Below are 21,131 nucleotides of genomic sequence, written 5' to 3'. Positions count from 1 at the left end.
ACCAATCATACAATCTAAAACTTATTGCTATAATAATATTTTTTTCACTCTAATATTTTGACTCTAATATTTTGACGAAGTAAAAATAAAATCGATCTAAAAAGTTTTTTTCCATGGTACATAACATAATCATTTTTACTTGGGAATGGCATTTAATGGAGATGAATATTTTTAAAATAAAAGTTTACAATGAACCAATCATACTCAAAATACAAAATTTAAAAATGGTATAATATCCCAACAACATTTTAAATTGCAAAATTTAAAGGAAACTAAACATGATAGTAAAAAAAAATTATATATTTACTAAAATCTTACTGAGATGGAAGCGAGTGGTGGCCACTCTTTGAAACCCGCATCTAAATATCAAACCTCACCATTCCCAGTACCAACACATTACTAGTATTTCTCCTCTCCTCAGTCCTCACACGCTCCTCGCTCCTCGCTCCGTAGTTGCAGTTACACAACACTGCTTCCAAGCCGCCACGACGACGACGACCACCTGCCAAAACCCCCCTCTTCTCTCTCTCCAGACTCTGAAAAATAGCCTATCTTCTCTCTCTCTCTATCGCCTCTAAAGATCAGCCAAAAAAGGTAAAAACCCTATCTTTCTCTCTTTCTCTACATTTCTTCCATCAGCTCACCGAAAAAGCCTGCAAAAAACCCACCATGAAAATACCAGAGAACGACCCAATAACTCTCTCAAACGACCTTTTACACTCCCTTTTAAACCACCATATCCCGTTAATACAATCTTTCAAAGGCAAATGGGGTTTAATAAAATCCAAAGTAGCTGATCTCCAAACTCAACTCACTGATTTTTCCGAGTTCCAAACTTCACTCACTAACCCACTCTCTCTCGATCTCCTTCACTCTATTTCACAAACTCTAACCGATGCTATCCTCTCAGCTGAAAAGTGTCAAGATACAAACTTGACAGAAGGGAAGCTTAAAACTCAAAGTGATATTGATTCGATTTTAGCAAAGTTGAATCAAAATGTGAAAGATTGTGAGATTTTGATCAAAAGTGGGGTTCTTCAAGATGGAATAGTATCTGGGTCTGGCTCAAAAAGAGAGCTTGTTAGAGCCGAGTCAAGGAATTTGATAACTCGGTTGCAAATAGGGAGCCCTGAGTCTAAGAACTTGGCTATGGACTCCGTTTTGAGTTTGATTCAGGAGGATGATAAGAATGTAATGATTGCTGTTGCACAGGGTATTGTGCCTGTTCTTGTTAGATTACTTGATTGTAATAGTTGTCTTGATATTAAAGAGAAAACTGTAGCTGCAATTTCAATAATTTCAATGGTGGATAGCAGTAAACATGTTTTGATAGCAGAAGGGTTGTTGCTTTTGAATCAATTGATTAGGATTCTCGAATCAGGAAGTGGATTCGCGAAAGAAAAATCTTGTATTGCACTTCAAACTCTAAGCTTTTCGAGAGAGAATGCAAGGGCAATAGGATCTAGAGGTGGGATTTGTTCATTATTAGAGATTTGTCAAGCTGGAACACCCAGTTCACAGGGTCTTGCAAGTGGGGTTTTGAGGAACTTGGCTGTGTTTGAGGAAATTAAAGAGAATTTTATAGAAGAAAATGCTGTTTTTGTTCTCATTGGGCTTGCAGCTTCTGGTACTGCATTAGCTCAAGAAAATGCTATTGGTTGTTTATGCAATTTGGTTAAGGATGATGAAAATTTGAAGCTTTTGATTGTCAGGGAAGGGGTTATTGAGTGTTTGAGGAATTACTGGGATTCATGTCCTCCGATGAGGAGTCCTGAAGTTGCTGTTGAGTTGTTAAGGGAGTTGGCTTCTAGCCAAGCTATTGCTGAAGGGCTTGTTTCTGATGGGTTTATTGTTAGGCTTGTGGCGGTGTTGAATCTTGGTGTCTCGGGTGTGAGAATTGCAGCTGCTAGAGCTGTGTCTGAGCTTAGTTGTAACACTAAAACAAGGAAAGAAATGGGTGAATTGGGGTGCATTGGTCCGTTGATTAAAATGTTGGATGGTAAGGCTGTGGAAGAGAAGGAAGCAGCAGCAAAAGCTTTGTCATTGCTTGTGTTGTATGCTGGTAATAGGAGAATTTTCAGAAAGTCTGAGGGAGGGATAGTCAGCACAGTTCAGCTATTGGATACTTCGATACAGAATTTGGATAAGAAGTACCCTGTTTCTATATTGGCCTCACTTGTACATTCTAAGAAGTGTAGAAAGCAAATAATTGATGCTGGTGCTAGCGTGCACTTGAAGAAACTCGTGGATATGAATGTTGAAGGATCTAAGAAGCTCTTGGATGGGCTTGGCCGGGGTAAGATTTGGGGTGTCTTTGCCAGGCCCTAGCATGGATATAATTTTACCATTGGTGCTTCAAACTTGAACGAAGATGGCTCGATAATCCATATGTACATTTTTGTGTTTACTCTTACTCTTGTTTCGTGTTTGCATTTTTTTCCTTTTCTTTTTGTTCATATGATTGTTAAGTTGCTTTAGGAGTACACAATTTTTAGCTTAGTTTCTAGTGGAAAACCTCTTCTTTGCAGTGAGGAGATTGTGGTTTGTTTGACCTAACTACACTGGAGTTATGTTCTGTATCCGAAACTGAATAACAGTTTGTAATGTGTTTGAGATCGTACTTCTGCTACACCGTGCTCATTGAAAATGTTGATTCCTCGTAACAGCTAATTGCAAATAATAATCAAGGCAGAGTTAAGTTGTATTGCAAGGCAGTACCTTTTAGAGTCAGAACCTGTTGAGAATAGACCGCATTTTTCATATAATATCTGTTTTCTGCTGCTTGTGAGTAGCCCAGAGTTTTCTTAATCGAAGATTGTTATCAAGTTCCTTGTTTTATAAGGGATTTTTCATACAACATCTATTCTCTTCCAGGCAGGTTGGTTTGGCTAGTGTTTTGTTGGGTTCCATAATTCTTGAAACTTCTACCATTTGGATCAAGCATAAGCTTTTTGTCAGAACAAATTTAAGATCACCCAGGAGTTTGATATAGATCTGTTTATTGATGTATGTGGATATGGCCTGCATCTATTCTAGGATCAGACTTGACTCCTGGCATTAGTGTCGATATTAACTTGAATGGTTAAGCACCTTCTTTTGGCCACCCCAGAGTGCCACAGGGTCCCAAAATGATTTTCTTTATGGATGGTATTCAGTGATGAAGATAGTTCCAAATATATTAGTCTAGTTTAAGTAGTTTGATGGATGTTGGCTGGATGATATCCATACAGTAGTGGGTCTACGCCATGTGCGTTTGTTCTTGACCATGTGTATTTGTTCTATGCTATGCCCATTGCACTTTGTGTCGGCAGTCACCTTAAAAGGTAAGGTCTGAGGACCTACCAAGATTTATTTGCACTCTCGAGCGAGCCATTGCATGGTTTCAGCCTACTTCTTTAGAATCTCCTGGTTTTGATGGAGAAAATGCAGAAACCATTTTCAGCCTGCAACTCTATCTCCGTTGCAGTGTGATAGTTTTTTTTTATACTTGTTTTGTTCCTTATTGAATCCTTTTCTGAATGCAAATTGTTCATAGACCTCTCTGCTCGAGGAAAGGAACAGCGGAAAGGGTCCATAAACTGCAGCGTCTTTTTGTTGACATATCATCAAAGTGGAAGGCTAAGCAGTTGGGTTATCAGTCTTGAACCAAGGAGGATAGAGTCCACCCCTGGAAAGAAGGGTTATTGAGAGATTGCAGGTTAGCTGATCAAGGGTATTATGTTCAAAAAATAAGTGCGGATATTATTAGCATTTTTCTTTTTACCATCAAGAAAAAATATAAATGCAAATGGAAAAGTTTACCGATGAGTTTAATAAAATAAATTAAGAATTATATATGTAAATAAATAATAATAAATTTATTTATTTCAATTAAAAGTAAAGTCATAAAATTAATATAAAAATGCCATTTCTTAGAGAGAAAAAAATTAAATATATGTTTCAATTTAAAATTAGATATCTAAAGTTTTAATTGATTTGCATCAATAAAATCAAATTTTATCTTGCTAAATCAAGCATTAACTCAACTTTAAAACTTATTATTAACATTATAAAAACCATCTATAAAGTCAACTAAAACAAAACATCAAACTCATTCTCAAGTCAACTTCAAGTGTCAAGATCAAATTAAAAAAAAAAACAAGTCAAGCAACAAAAAAAATTAAAAAAAAAACATAATGGATAACTATTGCAACTAATTGTGGATTGTGTCTTCCTTCTAAGTTGCATTTCCTTTTAAAAAAAAACACCTTTTCTATCTCGAATTGTCTCGTGTTTTCTTGATTTTAAATATCATTTCATTATTTTCTGAGTATCAATTTACAAAACAAAACTATAACTGTCGCTAAAAATAACAATAAAAAAAATAAAAACAAAAATTAACATAAAAAAATAACAAGTTATGCATATAAACCAAGGAGATAAGAGAAAAAAGAAAGAGTTAAAAAGAAAAAAAAAGAGTTTGTCATCGGACTTAACACCACATCAAGTAAGAAAGCTCTCGCCATGACAATTCTATCAATACCATGAAAGACCCTATCCGAAGCTTGTGGCCACTTTACACGCCATCTTAGTCCTAAGATCTTTCAAAGTTACTAGCGTAGTGTATTATATTCATTAAGTATTTTTTCAAATTCATTCAATGTAATCCATGATTTGGCCAAATAAAAAAAAGAAAAAAAAATTGAATATTTATTTTAGTTTTAGACTCTATCCGGAACTTGTAGCCACCTTATACGCCATCATAGTCCTATGACCTTTCAAGCGTAGTGTGTCGCATGCACAAAGTATTTTTTTCAAGTTTATTTTTTCCAAGTTCATTCAATGTAGTACATGAGTTGGCCAAATAAAAAAAAAAATTTGAGTATTTATTTTAGTTTTAATTTTGATACCTAAAACTTTAATTATTTTAATTCATAACATTAAATTTTATTGTGCCGAACAAAGCCTATGAATCACGAGTAGAATTTTTTTCTCAATATCTTGAGAGCTCCATGTCAACAACAACAAAACAAATTAGTAAGTCCAAAACAAATCAATTCATTGAAAAAGTATTGAATAAAAAAGAACCAAAAATCTGAGAATGATACTTAAAACAAAGGGCAAAAATTAAAAAAAAAAAGGGTAGTGTTTAACTGTTCACAAGAACAATGAAACATCCTCAAATTCTTTAATGTTTCTGTTAATACCTCAGTAACTATCTTTTTTTTTCTATTTATTTTTGTTTTACTTATGTTCATATAAATATAAAGAGATAAGGGTTATCTTGGTTTGGCTGTTGCTTGTCTTGACAAAACTCCCACATGTTAGTTGCCGATATGCCGATATGCCTCTCCTACACTTCATTTCACCTCTTCTCTCTCAACAATTCCCCACACTACATATCAAGACAGCATATATAGCCGCTGCTGCAAACGTTTGAGAATTGCTACTCAAATCAAAATCCAGTTCGTGGAAGATGAGGATCTCGCTTTTACGTGTCCAATGCCCACACGTGCATGTGGAACTCCCATGTATGCTCATGTGGGAGAGCAACTGTCTGTGAGCAGATTTCCCAGCACCAGTTGCTAATCAAATGTATATATTAAGGCTTAATTATATTAGAAAGCGAACTCATGGCGTTGGCCTTGTAAGATTAAGGTCATTAACACACAACCCATTTCTAGTTCAATCCGAATATTGCTACATGCAAACAATTCTATGTTTTGGCCTACGTTAATAGATTTAGTCCTTCCTATTACCTGTTTACATTTGTCCTCGTGAGGTTGCTGAGAACTTCCCAGAAATATTATGGTCTTCTCAAGACTGGTATTAACTGCTTTGTGGATAAAAAGAGCTACCACCAATGACCTCAAGATCCATTGGTATCCAAATTTGTGTGCTTCAGCTGTTGAGGATTCCGACTCCTGTGTGGACCGATGATGTTTTGATAGTTACCCGTTGGAGACTAAGTACACTAACATAACATTTAACGTGGTTCGACAAACAGTTTACATTCACGAGAGAGTTTTATTTTATTAGAGATAAAGAAAAGATACAATACAAATACATAAAGCAAAATAATCACTTCATTCAAACTCTACTCCCAGCTCTCATCGGCAGCAGAGTTGCTGTCTTTGGTAGCCCCCTTCTCTCTCTCTCTCTCTCTCTCTCTCTCTCTCTCTCTCTCTCTCTCTCTCTCTCTCTCTCTCTCTCTCTCTTACCTATAGGCAAGAATGATGCTATTAGTTTCAACTTATTTTCAATAATAGTAGCTGTATTAATGGATGGTGCTGTCTATTAATGGTTGCTTGTATTTATCAATGGTTGCTTGCATTTATCAATAGATGGTGCCATTCATTGATGGTTACTGTACATTAATGGCAACCAAACCTGGATGGTGCTGTCTATTAATATTAATGGTTGCTTGTATTTATCAATGGTTGCTTGCATTTATCAATAGATGGTGCCATTCATTGATGGTTACTGTACATTAATGGCAACCAAACCAACATCAGCAAGCTGGTTACACAGATGGAATTGATAACAGTAGGGGTTTGATATCAGGGAACATTCTGTTAGTTGAACCATTTCTGTAATGCTTGATTCATTTTACGTAGATGGAAACAACGAAGAAGAAAATACTATCTACTGCTGAATTTGATTCTCCCCTTTTCTAAGCAGGAAAAGAGGCAAAGAGAAGAAAAGTAGAGAGGCTGGGAGAAATGTTATCTTTTAATAGATTAAAGCATTCATTAGAAAGTTTGGTGTAGCTACACGTTTACTCATTGGAACCCTTTTTAATTCACACTTTATTTCTGACAACTCAACTGCATTTTTTCCAGTTTCTAAACCTGAATTTGCCTAGATTTGCTAGCAGATGTGGTGGTAAGCATCAGCAAGCAAACCAATGACAAATAAGACAAAGTAACAGAAGTTGTTCCTCTACTGCATAATTTGCCGTCTACACATTCTATTTCTGACAATTCAACTGCAAGCACTTAATTTCTAAACTTGAATTTGCCTGGATTTGCTTGCAGAGGTGATTGTAAGAATCAACAAGCAAGCCAAGGAGAAGTAAGAGAAAGCCACAGAAGTTGTTGCTCTCTTACAGAATTTTCCAAAGTGATCACAGATTTGCATCCAACCAGTGTGGCTATTCCCATACTTCCCCAAGGAACCTATTACAGTCGCAGCAGCACATCCACCAAGGACCAAAGACATCAGAGCCTGTTAATTACCAACAAAACCACAAAGAAAACATCAAATGAAAATGAATATTATACCGCTATACAAGATGCTACAAAAGAGTGCTAGAAAACAAAGCATACCAAATCATGAAGGAATAAGATGAAATAGTAGGTAGGATTGGAGCTTCGACGACCAACAAGAACAAGAAACAATAAAGACAGGAAAGAGAAGGCACCAACAACAATGTTTGCGTAAGAAAGAAACCTGCAAAATAAAGGATTTTTAAGTCCTTTACTTTTCAAAGAAAATATATAGCAAAAAGAAAAAAAGAAAAGCTTAAAAGATTTCTTAGTTCATCATACTTGAATTCTGGAGAGTAGCTATAATTTGCGTCCAGTACAAATCCTCCAATGTCGATGGTTTGCTTGTTGGTGAGCATAAGCCATGTTGAAGTAAATGAGGCAGCAATTACCACAATTCTCAGGAAGATTTGGGCTCCAATGAAAATTTTTTGAGTTTTCAAAGGCTGGTTTTGGGAGGACTTGGTCTCAATGTCTGCCATATTTCCTTTCCAAATCTTTCACTGAGGAAGTAGCTAAAAAAAGGGCAAAACACAAAAGCAAGGACAGAGTACAGAAACAGGGGAGATATACAGGGGAAGCAAATTAAACAAGAAAGGATAGGGAGGAAAAGATTGTGAGGATATGGGAGCTATTTATAGAAGAGAAAGTCGAGGAATCTTTCAAGGAAATTAACGATGACGATGACGTTAGTGATCTGTTCAATAGCAGAAACGAGTGGGGTCTTTTTAATCTACAACACACAATGTAAAGATTTTTTGCCAAATCCTTGGAATTTTTAGAAAATGGTGAAATGTATCATGATCAGGGATCAGAATTAGGCTCAACATTCGGATTGATTTTAGACCAAGTTAAGTAGTGGACACCAAAAAGAGAGAAGAAACCATTTTTCTACTAAAAAAAGAAGGAAAATGCGAATATTAATAATATTTTTATTTCATGTGTTCATGTGGGAAATTGAATGCTGTCACTGATAGTCTTGATGCTGTTGAATATAAATTTTTTTCAATAAAAGAAGCAAACAACATTAATCAATGCTGCATGAACCTCCATGACAGTGCTATAGTTTGCGCATGATCTCTTAGCTTTAGCCATGCCATGCAAATTCATTCCCAGAGATCTTGGATTTCACAGTTTTGGAAGTTACAATTCATTTTATGGCTGCCCCCACGACTTTTCGCATGTATATAGTTGTTTATCTATGTCAAGAAAACTTTTCTTTCTTATCACCATTATTTAATTAAATACAAATAAAACCCGTAGACCTAAAGAACTAGTGATCAAAACCCACCACCAATTTAGAGTTTAAATTGGTATTTACAAGTATAATATTTTAGTGGTTGTTGGAGTGAGAAGGACGGCTGTTTTTGTGGGTGGTGGTTTCTGAGGAAGGAGGAGGGGCAAACGGGAAGGAGAGGAAGGGAGGGGAGAAGAAAGGGAAGGGCATGATCATCAGGTGGAAAGGAGGAGGCGAGGAAAAAGAGAAAGGACATTATTGGCATTAAAAATGCTTCAAAATATGATGAATGATATAATTGTAATAATTTCATCGTTATCTTAGAATGCAAACTTACGTTAGATGTAATTTGTTAAGGTTTTTAAAGATTATGTTACAAAGTGTAGATGGCATGTTGTAATTTATGAAACACGAGGAAACAAAGTGTTACTGTCGTTAAATTAGAGGGTATTTTAGGTAATTTGGGGAGCTACGTATACTTACGGTGTGTTTGTTTTAGCTTTTATGGTTGAGTTTGAGGTTAGGTACAACCTATTTATGCACAAAACTCAACCACAAAAACTACTTTTTATTATTTTTTTTAGTTTTTTTAATGGATTCCACACACAAAACTCCACCTCCACCTAAAAAACAAACACCCTCTTAGATTATACAACAAAGATTAATCTTTTCACCTCATTTAATTCCCTCCTACTCCTCGATTTTTTTTTATATAAAAAAAAATAGAGAAATCCTTGTATTTATGTAACAAAGAATCATATACTTAATTAAAAAAGAAACACGCCATTTTTATTTTCCGTTTACTTGTTTGGGAATTTACAACTAGTGGGATCAAAGAAGGTTCAATGATTTTAAGTTTGAGCCGTATGGTTGCTAATATGATAATTATTAAAAGTTTATATGGTTGTTAACTTTAGAACCTATAAGATTAATCAAGATATACATACATTAACCCAAATATTCAAGTTAAAAAAAGAAAATTCAACGACAAACCTTGACATGTATCATGAGTAAAAAAAAACTAATGGAAAAGTGTACAGAAGTTACATTTTATGGAAAAAGGTGCTTGATTTTTAGCTTTAAAACTAGCTGATTTTCCCGCACCAGTACTCATATCAAAAGTTACTGTCAATGCGTTTTTTAACTTTAAGAAAGATCTTAACTGTGAACAAAAAAAATTGAGTATTTAATTAAATAAATTAAAAATTATATATACAGATAAATATTAAATTTTTTTGTTAAAATTAATTAAAGATTAAATTCAAAAACTGAGAGAAATACAAATTAAGATATAGGATCATGTCCTAAAAGAGCTATTTTTTTATTTAATTACATGTTAAAAAGTGTTTTTTTAAGAAAAGTAATAATTTAGATTCAATTGAAATAAAATAACTTGTTGATATAACTTCTCATTTTCTTATTAATCTTTTTATTTTCAAAAAAAAAACATTTAGCTTCTTTTTTCTATGTCCTATATTTGATAAAAATCAAAAGCAACCACAATAAATATAAAAAATAATTTGAACGATTTGAAATAAAGATAAATAATGTATCTCTTTAATTAAAAACTCTTTATATTGTTAATACACTTCCTTTTTTTAGCCTTTGTTTTACTAGAATATTTTTTAAATAAAATATCATCAAAATTATAAAACTATTTTTTAATAAAAAAATATATTATCATAATTTTGATGTGAATTTATTAAAAATAGAAGAATAATACATCGTTTCCTTGCTATCATGAACAAACGTCTAGAAATTATTTTTTATTTAATTATATAATCAGAATATACATATGCAGGAGAACCAATGTAAAAATATAAGGAAGCTCCCCTTCAAAAAAAAAAAAAAAACACTAAGGGTTGTACTAAAAAAAAAAGGCTTAGAATCGCCAACCTTTTGATACAACACTTTCAATGATTAGCTAGAAAATTAGTACCGATATGCATGCATGCATGGCCACCTTTTTAAGGTACGTAACTGAATTATTCAGCCCACATGACTTTTACAGCATTTGATGAGGACGTAACACGAAATAAAGCTGCTTTCCAAATTACAAGCTATCATTAGTTACAAAGAAAAATCAGCACTAAAGATATCCCAATTTCCTTCTGGTAAATTTAAACACAATGTTAGTAGATGTGGAAGCTGAGAATGCTCCAATGCGAACTTTGTTGAAAAAGGTCTACAAAATTAATGGCCGATAACCAATCACGACAACTGGTTTATATATATTTATGGAATTTAGACGTTGGATCTTGACGAGGAAAAATTCACGAACTGGGAAGTTTTACTTTTTCATATTTCACAACCTTCAGAGCAGATTTTAGCAGTTGTGATGCCTTGAGTACTGATGTTAATGGTGTTCATAGAATTGATTTCTGCCCACTCAAATAAGTAGTTTCTAAAGAAGCTGCCAAAGTCCAATATAGGCAATATAATCTCCTCGCGCGGCCACTGTAATTCTAGTTACAAATGAACAGTCCAGTTTTATTTTGACAGTAGAAAAGGATACACAGGATGTTACATGCTTCTTTTTATAAGTAGAAAGAAGCAGTGGAGGAAAAAAGAGTCGCCAGTTTAGTGTTTCTGAATAGAATAGAAGAAGACGTATATTTTCCTATCTTTTGAGAAAAATATAAATTTGTTTTAAAAAATAAATTTAGTGTTATATCTCTCTCCCCGTTTATATTAAGAAAGTGAAATGGATATCGTCTAAACAGAAAACAGTAAAAAGAAAAAGGCCATCATTGATCACAGTTCTCATTGCAGCTCCATTAATTTCCACCAGTTGGCCCATCACTACTACAATGTATAAAAAGCGATTACTGCAACGCAGCAGTGCATGTTACGATAGGGAAACACTAAAATGAATGTCTGCTGCCACTGTTTGGATTTAGCCTTCTCTGAAAATTATCAATTTAACTGAAAAATGCCAGGGTGGTACTGTAGACTGAAAGCAAATCTGGCCTGCGGTTAATGTCATTAACCCTGTCCCCACCACAACATCTTCGAAGATTCATGTGCAGTCCAGACACAAACACTGTTGAATACTTAATTCCTCTGAATTATGCCTAATTATAGCTGCTCTTGTTCCTTGTTTTGGTCATTATTGCTTGCTGGACTCTTTTTACCAATTCCCTTCCTCATCTAATTATTGTGTTTTACTAGGAAATGTTAGTGATTTACAAGGCTGTCTTGATTTGGTAATTGGTTATCATTATAATTTAGCAGATAGCATGCATTTAGGCCTTGTATTTTGGAATAAACAATCTAAATTGCCAAATTTAACCGAGAATGATGCACCTTCTGCCAAGATAACAAAGGGGTATAGCCGTATAGGCAAAAACCCTTTTCCCTTTGATAGAATTCCTCCAAATAGAGGTTTGGACCATAACCACTACTTAGTTGAAGTGTTTATCTGTCATCCATTTAAAGGATGTTGGCCCCAGGTAAAGGTTTGGATGAAACATTCGGTGCAGAACATTTTTAACCTTGTCTTGGATGAAACAATATCTGTCCGTTCATGACAACATTTTCACCCCTGCTCTGCCGTGGAGAAGGAGAAGACAGGGTAAACAAAACCCAACTGACCATGATAACCATCAAGTTAAAAAATCTTATTATCAGGAAAATGACAATTCTGTACAAATAAAAAGGGCTCACCGCCCCATCAGAGAATGACAATAAATGTACAAGAATGTTATGAACAACATTAACATTAGAGAAGATAATCTACAGGGCATTTTAAATGTCAAAGTACTTTGGATCTGACGGATGATCGTATTCCACCTTTAGCTGCCATGTGAAATAGAATGCCTTGTTAGACAGAACCACAAGTGAAATAATCTGACTTCTCTTATGATTTTAGCACAAGAATGAAGCATATGCAGCAATGTGTCTGTACCTCAATGGTATTCTTGCAAAGGCAAGGGCAGGTGAGAGATCTCAGGTTCGAATCCCACCTTTATTAATCCATCACTCATACCAATCAAAAAAGAAAAAGAATGACGCATATGCCAAAACCATAGATACACGCATGAATCACTCAGTCCTAAGGTATTTGCTTACTGTTAGGATGCAATCACAACAATGCCTATCGTTTTGTTAAAACATTTTGTCCAAGTATTTCAATTAGTTAGGAGAAAAGGATTGGGATAGCCAAAACAGCATGGTTGAATCATATGGGGCATCATGAAACTAAAATGCATGCCGGTTAATGCTTACCCACCATACGTATCATTCAAGACAACAAACAATAAACAGATCACAACATGCATTTCACAGGAAGAAGATTTTTACTCATTAAAGGACAACAAAAAACCCCAACAAATTATACCTTGCCCTCATCTGAATCAGAATGGCGCTGGGGGAAGACTACCCTCATATTACTATACAAGTAGAAGCGTCGATCACCGCCAATGTCCATCTTGTTTGCTGCTGGTACAGAGGAAGGATCAGATTTGCACCTCTGGAGTGACCTCGAACTTTTCTTGGGAAGCGGACACATAAATTGGAGCTGAAGAGCATAACGTAGAACACCAGCTCTAGTGGTGTTCTCATTGACCTTTGAAGGACTATTTACAGATTTGCTTGTGCACAAATGGGATGTATTTAGAGGGCTGCAGCCCTCCATACCAGTTATTTTACATTCACTGTTACTGAATCTACTATGGTCAGGGAATTTTGTATTATGTACAGTTTCAAGTCGATTTGAATTGGTAGCATCTCTTCCATGAGGTAAAGAATGACTAGTCTTTGGGACTGCAGATGGCTTTGCATCAGTTTCCATGTCAGAATCTCTGTTTCTTCCATTCACAGACAAAGAAGCTGGTGCTGACGAGGATAGTGTGATCTTTTGGCGCAGACATGTCTATTAAGAAATGCATAGAAGCAAAGAGGAAAAGGGGAAAAGAGTCACTTTGGGAATTTCAATCCACTGCGGTCAAATGAATTAAACATTGTAAGACACTAATAGTTTATGCAGAATGACTATAGAAATGGAATTCGGTACTGAGTTAATCATCAATTGCTTTATGCATCATTTTCATAAGAACATCCCAGCCAATGTTAATAGGCAGGGGGAAATCATGATATAAATTTTCAGATTATATGATTTTATATGCATTATAAATGATCAGCAGATTATCAGGATAGCGCAGCAGGTAAGAAATTCACCTCAAGCAACGATTTCAGGTCTTTATCATCACACAAACAGATTTGTGGAGAGCATCACATCATACAAGCATAATAACATCATACAATCAGCTCATGTAGTAGGAGAACACATCGCAAGTGTTTATGAATCAAATTTATGAATTTAATTATCCATCTCTCAGTGATACCTTAATCCAGAACCAATCTTATAACCATGCATGTTTTATCCTCAGTTACCTTGGTGCCAGCTGGCATGTCACTTAAATCATAACTACAAAAGAAAGTGTGAATAGGTGTCTTTTCTGGATTGCTGAGAACCTGCCAAAAACCATTTCAGTCTGTAAGTGTCATCTCTTTGGCTAAAGAACTGACAGACGTATACATGCACATAAGAAACGCTTCTGCCAATCATGCAACTGTTAGCACCATATTTCCCCAAATTCTATTTTGTGGACAAGACAACTGAAGTATGAATGCAGTGACATCATCTCAGCAGTCCCCCCAGAAATATGATCTTACTCTCAAATATACTTATATCATTTTCTTTATCCTCTCAGATCCTACTTAAAACCACAATATGTAGAAATGTATTACACCACCTAATTTATTATAGGAATATTTTTGGGCAGATTGCCATTGAATGGCAAAGGCACAAAACTCATTCATGATAAACATAAATAAAAAAGCATTGTTCTTTGTAGAAAGAATAAAGTTGGAGTTCTAATTCGATTAACATACAAACTTGAAAGAAAGAAGGATAAGTTACCAACTGCATTCGCCCTTGCATCGGTATCCGTAGCCTGCTTCTTTCGGATCGTGAATCATCAATGCTAAGGCTCCTTCTCATATTTTGGTCACTATACTTGTTTGCTTGCACATTCCCTGCTAGATCTATCGATGCATAGTAGAGTAAGTAGTTATTTCCATCCATGCTAGTTACTGTAAAAGGAAGTTTTTGCGTCTTCGGAGAGAAATTTCCTCCAGTGATATTTAGAACAGCAAGGAACCCATCAATTCTCTGAACATTAAAAATGATAGGGAGTTAAAAGTTAAAATTTACTCTGGTAGAAAACCTTATCTGAATCAAATAAACAAAAAGAACCTTCTAGCATAAGGTTCGAGATGCTAACCTGACTAACTTTACCAGATGATAAATGCCCAGATAACAAAGACTCCTCAAACGAACCAACTAAAGACCTTCTAACAGGCACTCCAGTAAAACTTCTACATGATCTGACATTTAGGGAACCAAGATTTGAATCCTCACACCAAGGCTGTCCAATGCCACTGGTAATCTCAGGAGTGAAAACATCAAATTTTGTGCGCAGATTATCAAAATTATCTAATGATTCATCTAGCATTTTAAAACCCCCATCCTTCCGGGAAGATAAAATGCCAGAGACTGTTCCATTAAGTGACTGTTCTATATCCGTGAAGGCTAGATAGTCATCATCAAGCTCTCTGGTGATATTGGTGCCCGTTCCTGGAGATTTTATTCCTTTAGAGAGTTTTGGACCAAGAGGAGACAGTGACAAGGGAGGTGATGCTGCTTTTATTAAGGGAATTGCAATAGCGCTGATTTGATGCTTTACCTTCATTGTTTCTTCAAAATAATTAAGTCCATGTGGATAAAAAAACTGATCAGGAGGCTTGAGCTCTGTCTCAAGCACAGGGCCATCAAACACAGGGCCATCAAAAAAGAAAAGGGAGTTTTCCCTACAAGTATCATCAGGTGAATTCTTCCATTCTTGAAGACAAGATGCAGACCAGTTTGAATAACTGGAATTTCCAATATGAGCCTTCTTATGTTCTTGTGACATAGAAACCTTGTAATTGTCCTTACTACCCCAAAGATTATTCTTACAAATACCATCTCCAATGTCTAGGGAAGCACCGTTAAATTGATCAGGGTGAAGCATCCCACTAAGAGGAGATAATAACCGCTTCTTGTCTGACCCACTGGACTCAAATGCCTTACTCCTGATAGTAACTACAGAAGAGGCAGTTTGGTTTCCATTAAATACACTAACAGGAGAATTCAATCCCTTTGATTCAAAACCAATGATCCTAGGAACAGGTGTCTGGACATTCTGTCCACTTTTATGACTTAACAAGCCATCCTTATTCTCTACAATGGTTTTCTTTTGCAAATCTGTAAAAGAAGTGCAGGGCATTTCTATCTGCCTTCGATGTCCAAGGTTTCCTCCATGCATCCCACTCAAATCACAACTGCTCACACCAACAATTCGAGGTGAAGTTTGCACAATTGTGCTCAAAGATGTGGCTACTTCCTCAGAAATGCTGCTGGAGGAGAACTGAGGCAAGCCCATCCTTAAGGCTGAGTCTACTGTCCACCGTACCCTATTCTAGTATTCCTCACTCTCTTCTGAACACACACATAAATAAACATTAAAACGAAGGATGTATCATGCTCAAAGCAAACCAATGCAATGCAAGTCCTTCAACCCTACCAGTGGCATTAAAGAACATCAAACCTTCAAGGGTGCAACTTCTCATGTATCAAAGAAGCAACTTTGACTTGTATGACCATCACAAGTTCACGACTGCTCCCTGTCACCAAAAGCAACTCCATTTCAACTTCAATCCTTCCATTAGATTGTGTGGAAAAACCCAAAAAAACCAGATATCCAACATAATCGAAAACAATCAATCCCTGGAATAACATGTAAAAGTACATTAGCTCTATAAAACTATTATGGTCCGAGATAATACAGAAGCAAGACATGAACATCTGCAGATTGCTCAAAAAGACCAGAATAACCGAACAGAATGATAGAAATAAACTTCAAAACATCAAAAGGATTCGAATTCACTCATAAATGATCAAGTCCATGTGAAATTCATTTTCTACTTCACAACCAGAACAACAAGAAGCTTAATGCCCGATTCTTAATTCCATTTTTCACCTCCATTCATTTTCCAGGCAACCAACCAAACAAAGAAAAGCAAACCAAAACTATGAAAAGATCACAACTTTAACACTTGGTATTGCAACTACAAAAGCTAATAATCAAAACTCCAATCCAAAAATCAATATATATAACCAGCAAGCAAAAAAAGTCCATGATGAGAGTAACTTACTTAAAAATTCATCAACTGATCAAACCCACGAGCATCAAATTCTCTGACAGTCAATCAAGCAACAAAGCAAACAAACAAAAACCCAATTCTTTATTGGTGTTAAATCTTCTTTTTTCTTCTCCTCGGAGTCTCTTCTCTTCCCTTTGAAGTTCCTCTTGTTTCTACATATATGATATATCTCCTCCTCTCTCTATCTCTCTTAATCAAGCCAATGGATTCCTTTCTCTCTTTCGAACACCCGTAATTATATCTTTCTCTTACCTTTTTTTTTTGTGAGTCAGTGCTTTCCTTAATTAACCAGAACTTTCTGGCTGGTTGAAAGTTTGTGTTGTACTTTTCTGTAAACCACAACTTGCCTCATAAAACCACATGTCTCTGTTGCTCCGTTATTGTCTGCCATGTATACGCGGTATCTTGTTTTTTATTTTTCGACGTGAAAGCAATATATTTCTTCCTGTATTATTATTTAAGTGAAAGTTATTAAAATTACAAGGGGTGTAATTTATATTTTCAAGTTTTAGATTTGTTTGGTTATTAATTTGAGTTTTATAAATTTTAGTATTTTTAAAAATTTATATGATTAATAACTTTAAAATTTACAGAATTAATTGAGATACATATATGCTAAATTTGATACTCATATTAATAAAACAAATTATTAAATTTATACCCGCTTGTAATTTGACCCAAACTCATATTATAAAATAATTAACACAACCTCTTTTAAAGAAAAATATTTTAAAAAATTTAAATCATGTCTTAACAATTGAGTTGTAGATTCGAGTTTGTGAGATTAGTTGAGATACGCGCAAGCTGCCTCAGACACCTACGTTAAACTAAAAAAAATAAAAATTGAGTTGTAGATTCATCTAATAGGTTGATTGAGTTAATTATATAAAAATTATTTTAAAATTTAATTCAAGCTAAAACAAGATTGGTTAAATTTTGGATCAATCTATAAAATCAAATCGAGTTTAATAAACATAGTTTATGAATATTAATGATCTTCTTTTTTTCTTGTAATTTTTTTGTTCTAAAAAAAAATGAATAATCCGTCCATTAAACCTGGATTTCTAACAGTTGCAAATGGATTACAATATTATAGAATATGTTAGTATTTTTTGCCCTTTTTGTCGAATTTTAGATTTTATTTCAATGATAGGTATGAATTCTTACCTTATAAAACCATTGACATATACATATTGTCATTCTTTAACCCATGATCGAAGAGTGTGGTAAGAAGAATTTTTTGTGCTTGTAATATTGATATCTGTGTAATTTAAAAGTGCAGTGTTGTTGTTTTTTAAAGTATTTTTTATCTGAAAATATATTAAAATAATTTTTTTTATTTTTTTAAATTATTTTTAATATCAACACATCAAAATCATTTGAAAACTAAAAATAAATAAATTTAAGCCCAAAAAAATTGAAATTTTGATAATTTATGGAATTTTGATATAATTTTATTATTTTTTGGATTTTAATTACTTGTGAACGTAATGAATAATAAAACTTGTGGATATTTTTATCAAACCAAATAATTAGATACATACATAACTACATTGAATTTTAATTAATATGAGTGTTCGGGTTAATTTGTGTACACTGCGACTAATTTTACAGGTTCTAAAATTAACGACCATGTAAATCTTTAATGATCATTAAGTTTGTGTAACTTAAATTAATAACTTTTAGAAAATAAATTTAAAACTTGACCAGTTAAACTTCACCGGTAACAATTATAACCAAAACTTTTATACATATGGTCATGGATTTTGTGTGGAATATCTAGTTATAATTTTCCAGGAGAATCTGGAGCCCTAGATAAAATTGAAGGATAATGGGTCATCGAAAGCAGCCAAGTCCTCAACCTCATACACAGCAGCATTTATCCTCCCAGGAGCCTATTATTATACGTGGCGGGTGGCAATTGGCTCAGCTGTAGGCTTGACAGGGTCCATGTGTCACAGGGAACGGTGAGGACTTGCATAAATAATCCACCCAGCTCTGAGATTATCAAAAACAAAAGTAGCGGAGCCAGGTTTCGATCCTGGGACCTGTGGGTTATGGGCCCACCACGCTTCCGCTGCGCCACTCCGCTCCGTTGACTTTTCGGAGTGTCATGTTATTAATATATTAAATTATATGTAACCCCAACTGCACAGCTCACGTAGCCTCAATCCTTTTCTCATGGCAAGGCTGTTACTGGGATGGGCTCTTGTCTTGTAAGGTCCATGCCCATGGTATAGGTAGATTTTTTCCGTAGTTATAATACCCTTTCGTGACTAAAGATTTAGTAACGTTTAGAACGAGGTTTAATTTGTATTTTAAAAATTTTAATTTTTTTATTTTAAATTAATATTATTTTAATATTTTTACATCGTTTTGAACCACTGATTTAAAAAATAATTTTTTAAAAATAAAAAAATACTATTTTAATATATTTTTTTGTAGAAAATATTTTAAAAATAACCGTAATGATACTTTCAAATACACTGAGTTAACGGATTGATATGATGTATTGTTTAAAAAACTTTTTTAACTAAAATAATATTATTTTAAACAATTTTTACTAAAAAAATTTATGTTTTTGTAGATAAAAATTATAAAAGTACTGATTATATCTCATCTAGGTTTTAACTGTCATACAAATTTAACAAAATCAACCTTTAAATAATTCGAGGCCAGACTAATTTGATAACTATTGTTTTTTCACGGGCTGCTCATAACCCACGCAGATTCAATATTGGGCTTAACAGCCCACAAATTCCTGGACTCGGGGATGTTTTCATACTTTCCCTAATAAACATTTTTAAATTCCACTGTTTTTGTTGAAAAAATAAAATCAAAAGGAGCTACTGCACTTTTCTATAACTTAATTGCTTTTTTTAATGAAGAATAAAAAATTATGAAAAAAATTTAATAAATTACTTTAATATATTAATTTTATTAAACTTGTTAGATTTAAAGTCGGATAAGTTATTCAGGTTGATCCGACAATTAATATTATTTCATTTTTTTTAATTTTGAATTAAATTTTAACTAAACCAAGATTGATTTTAAACCATATCAAATTTAAATTAATTATTTTTTAATGCTCTGTTTTTTTTTGTGTTTTAAAAATATTTTTGAAAAAAATAAAAAAATTTTATTTTTTCTTTACTTTAAATTAATATTTTTTTAGTGTTTTTAAATTATTTTAATGTGCTGATATTAAAAATAATTTTTAAAAAATAATTAAAAAGATTTTAAAAAACAACCAAACCACACACACATACATAGAAACTGTAAGACCATGTTTGTGTTTCCGGAAAGTGGTTTTCGGGAAATCACTTTCCAAACTTTTTTGTGTTTGTTTGCCATTAGAAAAGTTGATCAACGAAAAACACTTTCCAGTCAAAAGAAAATTTAACTTGGTTTTCAGGAAAGTATTTTCCTAGAAAATTTGGACAGAAAACACTTTCCGGAAGTTATGAAAAATTTAGAAATGTCATATTATTTGCTGATTATATCAAATTTAATCCTCAAATTTTTGATTGCTATATATATATATATTTTTTGTTTTGAATATTTATTTTTCAATTTCATCTCTTAAAATTTAATTTTTATATTAACTTTGGTCTTTATTTTTATAATTGTTATTTGTTTTTCCCTTATCATTTTCTTATTGAAATTTTTTATCTATTAAATTTAGTTCTCATTCTTTTGATTATTACTTATTTTATTTGAAATAATTTATGAAATGTTAATTATTATTATTTTAATTTCTTAATCTTTTATTTTTATTTTATTTAAAATAATTTATGAAATTATATTTTTTCAATTTCATCCTCATTCAACTTTTTAATTTGTAAGATTTGTTCCTCATTATTTTAATAAACTTGAGAAAATAAAACATTATAAGTTATTTTTCAGCTTATTTTTCATGACATAACCAAATACTGAAAAATATTTTCTAAATTATTTTTTATTACACTACCAAACATCGAAAAATAATTTTTTTTTAAAATTTACTTTCTTAAAAAAAACTATTTTTCACATGAACTAAATCACATCTGATAATACACGGGACAACAAAAAAAACACCGAAACGAAAAGGTAAACTTAGGCTCCGTTTGTTCACGCGGCTGTGACTGTGTTTTAATTAAAACACAGCAGGCAGCCGTTTGGTTAAAGAAAAGAAGAGGATACCGTTCACTGGGTCCCATCTATTTTCTGCGTTGAAAACGCAGCAATTAAAAAGCAAGATTTCGTTGCTTTTTTTACCATTCATGTAATTGCACTGTTCAATGAACAATGCAATTAACATGAACAGTGCATAGTGGTGCACTGTTCATGTGAACAGTGCAAGAGAATTGCACCGTTCACTATTTTTAAGTGAATAGTGC

General features: G+C 33.6%; 3 protein-coding genes and 1 non-coding gene across 8 annotated transcripts; 1 reads left to right on the top strand and 3 right to left on the bottom strand.

The window, feature by feature from the left end:
• Nucleotides 1–396: 396 nt before the first annotated feature.
• LOC133678079 (uncharacterized) lies at nt 397–2,629 on the top strand. The gene has a single exon (XM_062100263.1). It carries the CDS (start codon nt 670–672, stop codon nt 2,326–2,328), a length of 1,659 nt encoding a protein of 552 aa, XP_061956247.1. The 5' UTR covers nt 397–669; the 3' UTR covers nt 2,329–2,629.
• A 4,064-nt stretch (nt 2,630–6,693) lies between these two features.
• LOC133677786 (CASP-like protein 1F2) lies at nt 6,694–7,884 on the bottom strand. The gene is made up of 3 exons (XM_062099907.1): nt 7,530–7,884; nt 7,308–7,431; nt 6,694–7,206 (listed from the first exon to the last, which is right to left on the bottom strand). The coding sequence occupies exons 1-3, from the start codon at nt 7,727–7,729 to the stop codon at nt 6,985–6,987; spliced, it is 546 nt and encodes a 181-aa protein (XP_061955891.1). The 5' UTR covers nt 7,730–7,884; the 3' UTR covers nt 6,694–6,984.
• Nucleotides 7,885–12,074: 4,190 nt separating this feature from the next.
• LOC133678658 (uncharacterized) lies at nt 12,075–17,127 on the bottom strand. 5 transcript variants are annotated; one of them, XM_062101075.1, is made up of 7 exons: nt 16,744–17,127; nt 16,113–16,315; nt 14,772–16,027; nt 14,408–14,659; nt 13,879–13,959; nt 12,824–13,357; nt 12,075–12,282 (listed from the first exon to the last, which is right to left on the bottom strand). In XM_062101075.1, the coding sequence occupies exons 3-7, from the start codon at nt 15,969–15,971 to the stop codon at nt 12,232–12,234; spliced, it is 2,118 nt and encodes a 705-aa protein (XP_061957059.1). In that variant the 5' UTR covers nt 15,972–16,027; nt 16,113–16,315; nt 16,744–17,127; the 3' UTR covers nt 12,075–12,231. The 5 variants fall into 5 exon arrangements, 4 of the variants coding, with proteins under 4 accessions (XP_061957059.1, XP_061957058.1, XP_061957057.1 ...); XM_062101074.1 differs by having other exon boundaries at nt 16,113–16,212; XR_009836019.1 differs by having other exon boundaries at nt 12,392–13,357; nt 14,772–16,212.
• A 1,645-nt stretch (nt 17,128–18,772) lies between these two features.
• Nucleotides 18,773–18,844, bottom strand: TRNAM-CAU (transfer RNA methionine (anticodon CAU)). The gene has a single exon. It is a non-coding gene; the product is annotated as a tRNA-Met (tRNA).
• Nucleotides 18,845–21,131: the final 2,287 nt, after the last annotated feature.

Source organism: Populus nigra, chromosome 18 (assembly GCF_951802175.1).
Source record: "Populus nigra chromosome 18, ddPopNigr1.1, whole genome shotgun sequence".
NCBI lineage: Eukaryota > Viridiplantae > Streptophyta > Magnoliopsida > Malpighiales > Salicaceae > Populus > Populus nigra.
The sequence above is the reverse complement of the archived record's forward strand: the minus strand, read 5'-3'. Positions and strand labels throughout refer to the sequence as shown.